Consider the following 15,503-nt stretch of genomic DNA (forward strand, 5'->3'; position numbering starts at 1 on the left):
GGTGTGATGGCTTTCTAAATGTCATGACTGCCTCATTGAACAACTGGCTTCTTTCACCATTAACTGTGCCTGTGGAGAAATATTTGTTTCAGGACCAGTGCACTGCCAGAAATCATTTTCACATTGCCTTCACTTCCAGCATTTGTTGTTCAGTTGTACATGCATGTACTGCAGCTCTCTTACCTCCAATACAACAACCGGGGTCCAAAAAAAAAAAAAAGGAACATTGTGATCCAGGGAGGCATAGTCTTGTGGGCGCCCCATACAGGTTTTCAAAGTGAAATGGCCTATTACCCAGGGTATAACAGTCTTGTGGGCACATCATACAAGGGTACAAGGCAATATAGCTCATTGCCCAGGGCAGCACAGTCTTATGGCCCCCTTAATAAGTTTACAAGGCCATATGGTCCATAATCCAGGTTAGCACAGTCTTGCGGGTGTCCATTACAAGTTTAATAGAGCCCTCGGTGCCCTTTTTGTTATTAGTAATCTAGTTTGTTTCAGAATGGACTATGTTTTAAATTTGTTCTATTAAAATAGCTAAAATATTTTCAGAGCTATCTTAGTAAGGTCATCATTTCATAATATTTCTCTTATTATCAGCATGTGGGCCCCCAAATCAAATTCAGCTAAGATCACCATTTAACTTATGGCAGGTCCTGCTCACTAATGCTTCTATAATCAACATATTGTTTAAATTTGGGAACCATTTCATAGCTTTGCATTTAATAATTTTATACTGTTACATTTTGGAAGTGCTAAAAGGTATCAGACAAATATTAGACAAACAGGTTTACATTAAACCTGGCTATTAATTCTTAGTTACTATTTGCAGAGATGAATAAATTCTCTTGTGCAGCCCTATAACTTGGAATGAGGTTGAAAAACAGCATGATTGCTTAGAAGTAAAAGTAAAAGGCAGACGGTTGCCAGTTAGAAATCAAAGCTGTAAATCGGACATTTAAAACATTATTCTCCAATAGATGTCAGCTCCTCGCTCAGTCCAGCAGTATTCACCACATTAGCAGATTATTTATCTGCTAACCATTTATTTTATTTGTTAAGTCCTTTTACTATTGAGAGGGAAACTAGTGAGAGTGTAGCACTGGGAACCACTCAAAAACCTAAATATTCTAATCTGTATTAGTACAGATGGACAAAGATTAGAAATTAGAAGTGGTTAACGTAGTTTGTAAAGTGAAGCTTTTTTCATCATCATAAAGACATTTTAGGAAAAAAACTAAAAGCAAACCACTTGTGAACTATAGCGCCCTCCACATTAATGAGAATCCCAAAGTAAAAAAATGTGTAGACATCCTTAAAAAAAATGTGTGTATTACACAGATCCATATTCTGTTTATGAAAAAATACACAATTTTAAGTTCTAATGTGAATTTGTTCATTCATTGGGGAAGGAGTTCTCCATAAGAAGTAATGGTTTTTCAATAAACAATATAACAATTACTGTTAAACAAATGTAATTGAAATATTTGTTGTTTCAAGTTTATTTTTTGAGATAAATTATGAGTTTTTTTGTAGATTTTCATGAGTAATCCATGACTTCCAGAAAAAAAAAGCAGATGTGACATGGAGGCACATTTCTGTTGGATTCTCTCTAACATGGGAAAGACAGATGATCATGCCATTCAAAGTAAGGCAGATAATTTTGTTGAGCCTCATAAGTCAGGAAATGACTTATGAATGAAATTAAATGAATGAAAAAACAATAATGGAGCTGAAAGGAAGTTTATCTTGCCACAATACACAGTAAGGAAGAGAGTCAGTGAAATTTAAAATGAGGTCTTCAAGGCTCACTGTTGAAAAACTGCAGCAAAGAGTGGTATCTTGGGTTCATGAAATCTCCACAAAAACCATTAGATGCTATCTATAATTACTGCTGTGGATTTTCATTGAGTAACAATTAATTTAGGTAAGATAACAGTCAATTTTATTTAGTTTTTATTTATAGAACCCTTTTTTATATACACAAAGTCAAACAAAATATATAAACAATCTACAGACAGTTCAATTAAGATGAGGTAATGAGGAATAAATATTTAATTTCTAAAAGTCAGATATAATCTACTGCCTGAAGACCTAAAAACTTCAGTGCTCTCTACTGCCAATGGTTTCTAAACTCTTCTCAAAACCTAGAAAATGGCTTTAAGAGTAAAAATGGGCAGGTTTTGCTTCAATGAAAATAATATAAACAGAGCTCAAACGATGTGGATGCAAGACGGATGCAAGAAACTCTAAGAACTGAAAAATGTTTGCATGGAACAAGAGTGAAAACATTCTGCAATAAGATCCCTGACTACAGAACATTTTGTCAGCGGTGAGAAAATTAGTATCAATAGAAGAAAGAGGTGCAATAAGATGCCCAGCTGGAATAGAAGAAGAAGTGTTGTAGTCACATCTCAAATAACTGGCTCAGCAGCCCCGCACTGCTGATATAATTTCCCCATTTAGTTAGAAACAGTTTCCTGAAATTTCGGCTTTCCACTTACTTATTTATAGTGCGAAATAAGAAAGCAGAGAAAATGCATCATTATGGGGTCTGGAATTAACATTGTTTGTGGTGAGGAAAGGAAATGTCGAAAGGAAAAGAAAAAATGGTGGAGTGACTCCCTGAATCAATGATCCATCAGTGGTGTGGCAGACAAAAGGCTGACAAACACTGACACAAAGATGCTTCACAGGAGTTGCAGCTTGACACATGAACTGGTTTATCTACACTACCAGTGGATTAAAAACCAAACATGTGTTTAGCTTCTTCAGAGGTGTGCAGCAAGCAGGCTGAAACTTATGCTGGATACTGTTGCTGTTTTCTCTGCAGCCCTCTGCTGGATGCTGCTTTTCCCAATGAGATATTTACCCAACAGACCTCACTGACCTGGTCTGGTAGCATTTTAGAAATCTTATCTGCTCATTCTGAGATATATTTTTAAGGAAAATAAAAAATGTTCTGCAGATTCTGTGATACAGGTAGTAGCTTTGAATTCCTTCAGTTTTCTAACAGAAAATTAAGGAATTGCAAGATTATCCCCATTTAAGGATCAAAGCATATGTTGCCAGCCTATATCTGATGTTTCATTTAAAAAGCATTAAAATGCATGTTTTTCAGATATTTATAGATTTAAAATAGCAATAGTTCTTGATTTTTATGCATTTAATTAACAGAATAGTAATGAAAAAATGTCCAATCACAGATCAGAACTGATTAAGGTAAAGTTGTCCCATTTCAATCTTTGGAACATTTTTCAGTGCATCTGCTGAAGGCGCCAACAGCAGGTTTTCTTGTTGCAAATTGAAAATTTGTTGCTCAGCTAACTTATATTTAAACGTTTCTATGTGTATGCTCTTGGAACTTTATTTACCTTTAAGATGCCAATAACTTTGTTGTGATTCCTTTCAGATGACACATCCATCCATACAGCTCAGTGATGCTGTCATTTGTTATGAAATTTTAGAGAATTTTATACATAAAGTAGACACATGTTGACACATGGATTCCTATGTTTATGAATCATCTCTTCATCTGTGCCTTAATATTAATATATATATATATATATATATATATATATATATATATATATATGATGAAAACATAGGACAAACAACAAGACTTCCCCATGTTGGTATTGCTGCATTTAACCACAGTTTCTTCCATTGATATTTCGAAGATTTCTTCCACCTTTGTTTGAGATGGCAGGTGACTTGCCTGCGTTTAGCCCAAATCGAAACACCATGGCAACTGAATCTGAGAAGTGTCACCAGGAGGGGAGAAAGATGGAAAAGTCTACACTTATATGATTAACCTTGTTTTTTAACCCCTTAGATATATCAGTAGCTTTCGTCCTCTGACAGTTTGGAAAATTAACAGCCCTGGTTACTGTCTTTGTCTTTGACATTTGTGGTTAATAGCTTTCAGTTTTTACCCTAAAAATATCGACCACAGTGAAATAATGACATCTCCAGTTTAAATAAATCACAGCCTGTGAAAGATCTAGAGATATGTTAAAGCTACAGGACCATAATAAATGGTCCAGCCATAATTACATCATTAAAAATTAAGTTTCCAGTACAATAATTTTTTTCTCATTACCCAACAGGAAGAGTTTTATTTGAAACTTGGAATTCTTTGGAATTTTATTATTCTTTTAGACATAAAAAGGCAAATAAAGTTCTACAGCATACCTGCATATATATATATATATATATATATATATATATATATATATATATATATATATATATATATATATTTGAAATCAATTTGGTGGTTTCTGATCTTTGTTTGAGTGTTTTAACAACTAATGTAAATGTCAGATCAAAGACATGTTGGTTCCAATCCTCCTTACAGTCATAGTGTGAGCTGCGCTCTGTCAGCAAATATTAATCAGCTAGTTTATGAGACAAGACAGTGGTGCAGAAATGTTGCCTTATTTCTTGTACAGTACATCTTTATATGTCAGGACTATTGATCTTTACTTGTTTTCTTGCCCTCTTTTCTTCCTTGCATTTCTATGTACAGCACTCTACACACACACCGTATTGGCACCTTGGGGAACTATTTAAGATCTTTAAATAAATTTGTTTATTACAGTAGCATAATCTCACACTGAAACCTTTACTGAAGTTTAAGTTAATTTCTTCTGTGGGGGAAAAACTTAATTTTGTTTTTACTATCCATGTTGGTCAGTAGGATAGAATTCAATCTTCTCAAAAAAGATTTCACAAGGTTGGAGCATACATAGAGGGCCTGACTATGTCTATGCATGTTTGCACAATCTCTCTAGATCGTCCAGAGTTCCAGGTTATCTCTTATGCTCTCTTTTCTTCAACTTACCCCACACTAAGGTCTTGGAACCATGACTGCCCGTTTCAACATGCCTAATGAATCATTTCTATGTTGATTTGTTTATTTGCCTCATGACCATTATCCTGTTAAAAGGCCTGAGATGATGATCCAATTTCAGCCTTTACACAAAGCTGCCAGATTTTTAGAATGCTGTAGTATTTCAAGGTTTTAATGACCCAATGCACTCTGATAGGATTCTAAAGGCATTGAGAATGATAACTGACCCGCAGCATCACAGAGTATCCACCATGCTTAAGAGCAGGCCTGAGGTACTTTTACCAATTTTTATTCTTTGTTTTAAGCCAAGTCCACCTGTAGTGTCTTTGCCAAAAATCTCATAATGTAATATGAATGACGCATACTGTAACAAGTCCTAGTAAAGTCCTAGTTGCAGTTATCAATCTTTTCACATTTATGTTTCTGATAGTAACACAAAAAGTACAAACAACCTGTTGGCATGAAGATAATGACCCCAAGAGTCCACTTGTTGCTGCAGTTTTTCTAAATGGTTTGGAGATTTATTTTTACCTACATTACCACCCTTTTTCCCATGCTGACTGCGCATGGTAGCAACCTAATTTTCTTGTCCTCATCCAGCCTTGCTTGTCACAGTTTTAGTTGTGTTAACGTTTTAAATTATTGCTCTGACTAAAAAGTTTTTAGCCAAAGACCTGTTTTTTGTTGCCATTTCCTGACATGTAAAGATCAACAACCATCTGCCTTTCTTTAATGATATGTTACTTGTCTTTCCAATTGTGAGGACAGGCTAATAGAAACTGTAATATTTGTATGCCATGCGAACAGGAAGTTATGAATCCCAAATAAAAGTTTCCACACACATTTTTTTGGTGTGAGATTATGCTACTGCAACAAAAGCTGACTTTATTTTAAGGCTTTCTCCACACCAGGGGTATCATAAATGTGTTTGATCATTTTTATGATAACTAATTAACAAAGTGCCTTAAGACACACTTCACAGAAGATGACGATGAGCTGATGAGCACTAAACTGCTAATTGGATCTTTGCTGAACGGTAATGGATGTACTGAATGTGTGCTTTAAAACAAAGATAATTAACAAATAGATGGATCTTAAGTTATTACAACTGTACTACGCTTTAGTAGAATGTGTTACAATCATTGGGTGTTTGGGTTTTTCTTATGTCCTTGTACTGTAGGTCTTGCCTTATAGGGTTCATTTCTCAATGTGCATTATTGTTAGTAAGGTGTTTTCATTTTAGTTCATTCATTTGTGTTTAATTTCTTAGTTTGTTCTTGTGCTCTGTTCTTTGTGCATTTTGATTTATTTCTCTTTGATCAGTGTTAGTCTTTTCTTCCTGGTTTGTAGTTTCTTTGTGTGTTAGTTCAGTTCCCTTTGTGATAATTTGTCTCCCTCCCTCAACTTCCCTGCTTTCATTCTGCCACAGCTGTTCCCCATCTCCTCTGATTAGCTCATCTGTTTCCTTTGTAATTTTCCACCCTTGCCTTGGTATTTAAGCTCCTGTTTTTCCGTTGTTCCTTCTTCCATTCCACTTCCAGTTTCTCTGTCTGTGCTCCATCTCCTGCTCACCCCGTTTAAGATCTGTACGTTTTCTGTTTTATTATAGAAAATCTTTCACCATGGTCACCCTGAGTTCCTGTCTGCATTTTGGTCTAACTCACAACCAACAAAACATGACAACATGCTATTTAACATCTAAAACACTATCCATGGATATCATTGTTTATTCTAAAGAATGAAACTGGCTATTATGATTTAGAGCAGAGAATGTGAGATTGTAAAGCTATAATTTAATCATTGTTGATATCCACTATAGAGAAATGTTAGCTTGTAAGACACCCGGGACGATGTTGGGAAATTTCTGTAGGCCATTTAAAATTAGAGCATTGTAAATTGGGTCAGCTTTTTGCTTACTTTGACTATTACAATCTTAAATATTAAGTTTATTTTTCCTTCTATAGCTTGACATGTTGAGTGGAATGTGCTGTCTTTGGAAATGTTATATGTCTGACAGATGCTTCTCCCCTGTTTCCTCAGATCTGACTTTGACGTGACCTAACCCCACCTATTCAGACATGACATAAGTCATCCATGTTTGGTTGAAAAAAGTCAGAGCAGTCTCATTTGAGCACGCCCCTGTTAAAGGACCCTCTGGTGGCTACTCCTCTGAATCACGGGACATGTACGGCAGTGCCAGAGCTGTAGGTCATGTAGAGAGCAGCCCTGTACGGTCCCCGCGCCTTCCAAGGTCCCCCAGACTGGGCCATCGAAGGGCACATAGTGGGAGCGGGGGTGGTGCGGGGGGCAAGACCCTCTCCATGGAGAACATCCAATCACTCAATGCTGCCTATGCTACTTCAGGGCCCATGTACCTGAGTGACCACGAGGGCGTGGGCTCCACTGCCACCTACCCAAAAGGCACCATGACTCTGGGTCGCGCCACCAGCCGGGCCATGTACGGGGGCCGCGTCACAGCAATGGGCAGCAGCCCCAATATTGCTTCAGTGGGGCTGCCTCATGCTGACCTTCTGTCTTACAGTGACCTGGGCTCCCTCTCCATGCTGCACGCCCACCACCACCAGGGGGTGCCCTCGGCTCTGCTCAGGCAGGCCGTGCGGGGCAGTGGTGGCGAGCTGCTGGAGATGCAGGCCCAGCTCAGGGAGATGCAGAGGGAGAATGAGATGCTGCGGAGAGAGCTTGACCTGAAGGAGAGTAAGTTGGGATCTTCCACCAACAGCATCAAGACCTTCTGGAGCCCAGAGCTGAAGAAGGAGAGGATCATGAGGAAAGAGGAGGCGGCTCGCACATCCATCCTAAAGGAGCAGATGAGAGTCTCTCATGAGGAGAATCAGGTGAGACCACTCCTCTCTGATCTGTCATAATCCACTTATTACTGCAGTGAATTTGACTCGCTGAATATTCGTCTGGCAATTTTGCTCTGCTTTGATCTCTGTTTTCACCACTCTGTTTTTTGCAAATAACCACACCCATTCTCCCTTATATATTTCAGAAAATTAATGCAGTCAGTTCTGTTTTTACAGATTTGTAGAGCCTTTCTGGAAAGATGTTTTTTAAAGTATATCTCTTTATATAGTGAAGATTCAACATCACTTTAGCCACAGATAGTGCAGACAGTTTAACTAAAGAGGAATAGAGCTAAAATCTGAATTTTCTGTTAATTTGGGCTCAGTGAAAAGTATGATGACACTGCCGACAGGTGTATTGAACTTAATGCAGTCTGGCCCCGATATTGCTTAATTTTGGTTTATTTTACAGGTTCAGCAGATTGACCCTAGGGGGAGAGATGTCAAAAAGTTTTCTTTCTGCTTACCTCAGTGTGATGGTGTAGTCACGGCCCAGTTAAATCACTTACTGACAGAAGTAGGCACAGGGCCCAGAGACAAATGTCAAGGACACTTAAACACGTCTGTCTTTCTTTGCTTTCTCTTTATGTGTTCTGACTTACATCATTTCTCAGTGTTTACTATGGTTCATATAGCTGTTGTTACAAAAGATTTATGTATTTTTGTCAATTGTAATGTATTATCCTGATAAGCAGCTGGACATCACATTTATTTCATGTCAGACCTCACCTGCAGGATTATTAGTTTTCGGTATGCCGATGGTGCAGGCAGAATGCATAGCCTTTGGTTTAGTAAGATCTGTCGGCTGCAAGGGGAAATGCATGACACCGAGATTGTGTAGATTGTATTACTATGTTGTCTAGACTGAGCTTTTCAGTATAAATGCATTTTTGAAAAGACTTGATTCATGATACAGCGTACTAAACAATGCTCAGAGCAGTTTAAAGACTGAGTTTTGGCTAGCTCTTTGTGCAGGGCATTGTGTCTGCTCCAGTTCTGTTTTCATACACTTTACAGACACTAGATTAGTCATTACTCTACCCTGCTAGGTCCTAGCATAATGCTATCAGTAGGTTCTTCACACAAGACTTGTTCATCTTCTCATGAGTTTGGGAAAAAAGACGGGGTTTAAACATTTCAGCATTTCATTACATTAAGACAATTTTTGTGTTTTTTGTGCATTTTGGGGGGAATTTTATGTGATAGAACAGTGCAAAGTAGTGCATAGCCATGAAGCGGAAGGGAAATGATACACAGCTTTCAGAATTTTTGTATAGATTTATTTAGTTATAGATAAATTAACTAAAATGTGTGACATGCATTTGTATTCAGCCCCATTCACTCTGATACGCCTGAAAAAAATTCTGTGTAACCAAGTGCCTTCAGAAGTCATCTTATTAGTAAATACATTCTACCTGTGCATAATTTACACAGTATAATTTACTCAGTATAAATCCAGCTGTTCTATGAAGGCATAATGAAAACCAAAGAACACAGCATACAGATCAGTGGCAAAGTTGTGAAGATGATTATTGAACAGAGCACTGCTCAATAATAATCTGGAAATGGAAAGAACCTACCAAAACATGGTCGTCCACCTAAACCAGCAGAAATAGAGGACGTCTGGTTTGCAGTTTGTCATCAGCCTTGTAGAAGACAGGAAAAACATATGTATGAGTTCTTGTCAGAAGAAACCAACATTTCGCTTTTTGGTTCAGACAAAAAGGCTTTGTGTAGCTGAAAACTCTTGACACACCATATCCCAAGGTGAAATATAGCAAAATGGAATGGAATGGCCCAATCAATGTCCAGCCCGAAATTAAATTATGAGTTCGTGGCAAGGCTTAAAAGGCTGATGTTCACAGATTTACTCCATCCCATCTAACTGAGCTCAAACTCATATGCAAAAAAGAATTAACAAAAAGTGTAGTCTCCAGATGTGCAAAACTGGTGAAGATATACCCCAAAATACTTCTAGATATAGCTGCAGTAAACGTTGGTGGAATACAGCTTCAACTGCTCACATGTTTATATTTTTTTGTAAAAAACTTTAAACGCCATGTATCGATTTCCCTCCACATCACAATTTTGGCTACTTTGTTGTTGGTCTGTCAAATAAAATCCCAATAACATAATCAAAGTTTGTGTTTGGAACATGACAAAATGTGAACAAGTTGAAGGGATATGATTACTTTTGCAAAGCACTTTTGTCTGGGTGCAAATACCTTGGAACAAGACCAGTAACTGGAAGTCACTTATGCAAGACCAGAGGCATTTTAATTATTTTGTGTCTTCAGGATTTGCAAAACTTTGAATGTGTTTAAGCTGAATCAGCTGTGTCACTGACAGGACCACAGCAATTCAGCTTTTCACATTTCCTCATAAAGAGCTGTTAAATCCTCATTGTGATATTTTTAGTTAGAACTCATAGAGTTTAAGAGCTGAATATGTCCTGCAGATTATTAAAGCTATTCACAGGGTTTCCATGGCTTCATCCTTGAATCAAAGAGAGGACTCACTATTTGCTTTCCCCCAATGTTGAGTGATATCTATATTCCTCCTGGTAAGGCTTATTAATGTAGTATGGCAGCCAATAAAAGGCAGATGTGCCTTGGTGCTATAATTGGTCTATTCTAACTTGATTTTTGGGCTCTGAGGCGTGCTTACATAAGTGTATACGTATGGTCGGATGGTTTGGTCACACCCACCGGGCTTACTGAGAGGCTGACTGAAGAGCAAATTGCCTCATTAATAATGGAGGAATTTCAAGCCAGTCATGTCTGTCTTCTAGCACCACTTTTTACAATTGTATCAGGTGCCTCAGGCCCCTGTTAGTTTGAGCAAATGCCGTGCATCATTTATCATGTAAAATCAGGATTAGGTGTGTGTGCTTCTCTTTGCAAAATCTTCTAATATAACCTTCAATCATTAGAGTTTGAGAAGCCTAGGATTTATTTTCTGGTTAAATACCATCCACTGCCTGCAGAGCTTAAATTGTATCAGTGAAGGTGATAACTAGCAGCAGTGATTACCATAATACTGTTTTGTATAGTAAATTTTTATTGTAAAGGGCAACTGATCTTGTTTTCTTTGAATTTAGCAGAATTTTTGTTGTCATGCAGAAGCTGTATGAGAGCTGCTGGAGGCGGGTGTGTGAGCTAGAGCATACCATGTCTGACTGAGTCATGACCGCTGCTGCTCAGCTGCCCAGTCAGCCCTGATCAACGGTTCTCACAAAAATAGAGCCCACTTTGCTCCATCTGCACATGCATGCAAGGCTTAAAGTAAAGCATGGCGTATCCTTCCAAAAATATTCATGGTCGTCTATGTTTTTAAACAGGGAATTAGCATTTATGCTTGTGTCCATTTCAGTGTTATATGTGGCATGTGAGGGTGAAAATTTAATTAGAGGTAATTCCCCTGGTGGAGTGCGCAGCACTTTAATCAAACAGGCCAGTGTACATAAGTGAGAGATGATGTCACAGTTACACGTTTGTTTACACATATGGTTGATAATTCAGGTATGCAAATGAGCTGGTGAACATCAGTGCAGCATGTTGACTTGACTATTTTCTGTCTAAGCTACTGCAGTCACATGCAAAAAATGGGTATGATGCTTATTCACATATAACAATATATACTTTCAGCATCCCTTACAGTGCCTTGAAAAAATACTAATACCCCTTCAACTGTTTCACATTTTGTCACCTAACAACCAAAAACATCAATGTATTTTATTGAGGTTGCATGTAATAGACAAATACAAAGTTGTGTGTAATTGTAAAGTGGAAGGAAAATGGTGTATGGTTTTCAAAGTGTCTTACAACTAACAGTCTGTAAAGGAAGTTGTTGATTTGCTTTCATCCACTTTACTCTTTTACCTCCAAAATGTTATAAATTTCAACCAATGAAAGTGTAAAAAACTGAATATTGCACAAGTACAAACCTAGCAAAACATGACTGATCAGGCTGATCAAGGAGACCTAAATCAGAGAAACAGCCAAGAGGCCCATTGTAATTCTGGACAAACTGCAGAGATCCACAGCACAAGGGGGAGAATCTGTTGACAGGACAACCATTAGTCACCCACTCCATAAATCTGGCCTCCAAGAGCGGCGAGATTGTTGAATTAGTAAAAAAAAAAAAAAAAATGCCCTCAAAAATCTCCTGTGTGTGGCACTGATGGTGTAGGGGCGAAAGCGCGCGACCATATGCAGAGGCTATAGTCCTCGAAGCGGCTGTCCTGGGTTCGAGTCCCGGACCTGGCGACATTTGCCGAATGTCTCCCCCTCTCTCTACCCCTCTTTCCTGTCTGCCTACTGTCTAAAAATAAAGGCCACTAGTGCCAAAAAATATCTTAAAAAAAAAAAAAAATCTCCTGTGCAGGTTAGCACAAGACATGTAGGGGACCACAACACAATAAAAGAAAAGTAACACTGCTGTCTATGTTTTCAGCATTAGGAGAATCAGTCCTCTCTGATTTCTGCAGACAAACCACTTGTAACTGTGCTAACTGAGTGAAGGTGATGAAATGCAGCATTTGCTTCTGTGGTGTGGGTGTAATTGTATATTGTCAGCCATCACAACACACTACACAAAGATTAGGAATGGTGTGAACAGTAGGCTGCTAAAGCTCAGCAGCTTTGGAGCTGCTCATTTATTCTCACAAAAACACAACCTCCCATGCATATAGAGCATCACATCGAGGCAGCTTGTTCCTGTGTCACCTGATGGTTTATTCTGGAGCAGGGGTCATAATCTAATTGCTCAAGGGCCAAAATAATATTTCAGGTACTGTTGCAGTAAATAGATGGGATGTGCTGTGACATTTTAAATTTTACATTTGTTGAAGAAAATTACACTTTTTCTTTCAGTGTAGAGATCTGGTTGTGGCTCTGTGTGTGAATAAACAACACATTTTTAAAATTATGATAAAGGCAAAATAAAATAAGAAAATAAATTTAAAATACTTCACAAAAGATCATTAGGTTAAACAGCATTATTGCCTAGAGGAAAACACCAAAGGCCATTTGTTGTACAGAGCCTTCCAGAAGTATTCATCCCTCTCAAACGTTTTTCACATTTTGCCACATAACAACCACAAACTTCAATATCATTTATTGGATTCATTAACAACTAGAAATTAGAAGGAAATTAATGCATTGTTTAATTTCTTTTAAAACTATGAATCTGAAGAGTGTGTTGTGTATTTATTTTAAGCCTTCCTGGATCAACACTTTGTAGAATGATGTCTCACTGTAATTACATCTGCAAGTCTTGCAGGATGTCCTTGTACATCCAGAGATGTGAAAAGCCCATTCTTCTTTGCAAAATTGCTCAAACTCATGATGAACAGCATCTGTGGGCATCAATTGTCAGGTCTTGCCACAAAATCTCATTTGGATTTAGGTATGGACTTTGACTGGGCCATTTTAACACACTAATATGCTTTCATCTTTCCACATTCCACTGCAGCTCTGGCTATCTGAAGGGTCATCATCCTGTTGGAAATTGAACCTCTGCCTAGGTCTCAAGTTTTTTGCATCGTTTTACAGAGTTTTAGTTTGGACTGCCCTGTATTTAGCTCCATCTATCTTGTCATAAACTCTGAACTGGCACCTGCTGAATAAAGCATCAGAAAGCATGATGCTGCCACCACCATGCTTCACTGTGAGGATAGTATGCACAGGATAATGTGCAGGGTCAGTTTTTTACCACATTTGGCATATAGGCCAGAAACATCAGTTGTGGTCTTTTGGTCTGACCAAAGCACATTCTTCCACTGTGTGCCTCCTACATGTCTTATGGCAAACTGAAAACAGCATTTCTTATGCTTAACAATGGCTTTCTTCATGTTTCATAAAAGCCAGAGTTGTGGAGTGGACAGCTAGTAGACACCTTGCTTTAAACCTCTCCACAACTTTAACCATTGAAAAGAGATTATAACCATAATGAGTGTTTTCTGGTAAAATGAAGGTGAAATTAAGTTTCATTACATTTAAGATTAGGTGACTTCTGAAGGCACTAGCTTTTATTTAGAGGTTTAAGAGTCAGAGGGCCTACAAATACAAATGCACACACTCACTTCTCAGATTTGTTTTTGTAAATGAAACTGTTGAAACCCATGTATCATTTTACTTCCACGTCACATTTATGTGGTACATTGTGTCTGTCACATTAAATCCCAATACCTAAATTGAAATTTATGGTTTTAACATGACAAAATGCCTAATTGTTCAAGGGGTGTGAATATTTTTGCACTTGAAGAGAAATAATTGGTGCTTTGGTCCAAATATTAATACACACTCATTTCTTTATTCAGCATATATTAAAGTTTTGAAAGTATAGGATTAGAGAGCATAACCTTTATTTATAGAAACACACGACCTCCCCTTTTTAATGCTTTGAAATACTGCAAAAAGATTTTTCAAAAGAGACAATAATATGAATTTACCCAGACAGTCTGAGACACTTCTAAGCAACTAAACTGGCGTCAAATGTTGTCCCAGTCTTCAAATTACAATGTTGAAACATTTCAATGCCTATTTATTCCTTCTGTTATTAATCTTTAATCTTTAGTTGTAATTGACTTGGGAATCTCTGAAGGTCTTCTATGTGCACTACTAGCACAAGTAAAACCTCCCCCTACAAACCAGACGGAGTAACCCATCTGCTAAATTACCACAATGTTTTGTAAAAGCATTTATATGGCAGAAGCCAGAACCTGAGTCAGTGTGTGATGTTGCCCTCACAACGATTGTCTGTTTCTGCACCACAAGATTTGTGACAGCCAGTTACCCCTGGCTGGCCCAGGTGTCAGTAAAATAAGGAGACACAGCAGCTCAACGTCTCTGGTTGGTGCTGGGAAGCTCTCTGGGAGCTTACCCTCAAGGTGTTCAGCAACAGAAAGAGAAGTCCTTCATAGGGCAGGGTGACCTCGACACCAGTATCGGCTGAGTCATGACCAGTTGACACAAACAGCTGTGGCTGACATAGGTAACGGGAAGGATGGCTGTACATTTATTTTAAGTCACAGTTCAATTATGGAGATGGAGTCACTGGACTGTTTCCTGCAGTTTGGTTTCTAAGACAGAGACGTATTGATCAGTGAAAGATGGAGGATCAGAAATGAGAAGGATAGAGTTCGGAAAAGCTGAAGACATAATGAGTTTCTTCTCAATCTGTACACTTCAAATCTGACTGCATTAGTGTTATTGCCTCTACTAAAACAAATTGTCTGATTTCTTGTATTTTTATGCATTTACAAAATATTTGTTGTAAATGTTGGAATTATTTTTGTAACTCATGTTTTCTATTTCAATTTTAAGGTTTTGTCTGTTCAAGAATCCTTCCTTTTCTTTGTATCGACATTAGGAGCAGGAGACACTTACTGTTAAAATGAGACTTTATCGTCTTCGTGCTGCATCATTTCTGTTGCTGTACCAAAGGCCAATGACTCAGAGAGGGTTGTTTGACTGAAACAGTCTGTCATGGCAGCAGTCAGCAGAAAATTCATCAGCTTTTCCTGCTAATGCAAACACTGCCTCCTGGTGGTTAAACAAGCACATGGCAAACATTCTCAAATGATCATCTTGTGTCTTCTAGTTAGACATTTACTAGTGTTTATTTTTATTTTCATATTAACTGTCATAATCAGAGTCTACCTAGTCTACTTGCTGATTTTAGAGCTATACAAAAATATATTTTTTAAATGTTGCTTTTACTCATTTTAACTCTAGTATTAGTGCTTCTACCACCTATTCCATCACTCATTTTAT

The 15,503-nt window shown here is 37.9% G+C and overlaps 1 protein-coding gene across 5 annotated transcripts in view; it reads left to right on the forward strand.

Annotated features, from left to right (window-relative positions):
• Positions 1 to 15,503, forward strand: part of erc2 (ELKS/RAB6-interacting/CAST family member 2) — a 62,620-nt gene that overhangs the window by 796 nt on the left and 46,321 nt on the right. For all 5 annotated transcript variants that reach the window (XR_007035419.1, XR_007035421.1, XR_007035420.1 and 2 more), the window contains exon 2: positions 6,899 to 7,713. Coding sequence is in view for 1 of the 5 variants with exons in the window: in XM_047347591.1 (XP_047203547.1) it covers positions 7,042 to 7,713 (672 nt within the window). In the remaining 4 variants the exon portion in view is untranslated. The remainder of the gene's footprint in view (positions 1 to 6,898; positions 7,714 to 15,503) is intronic.

Source organism: Girardinichthys multiradiatus, chromosome 20 (genome assembly GCF_021462225.1).
Source record: "Girardinichthys multiradiatus isolate DD_20200921_A chromosome 20, DD_fGirMul_XY1, whole genome shotgun sequence".
In the NCBI taxonomy this organism is placed as follows: Eukaryota; Metazoa; Chordata; class Actinopteri; order Cyprinodontiformes; family Goodeidae; genus Girardinichthys; species Girardinichthys multiradiatus.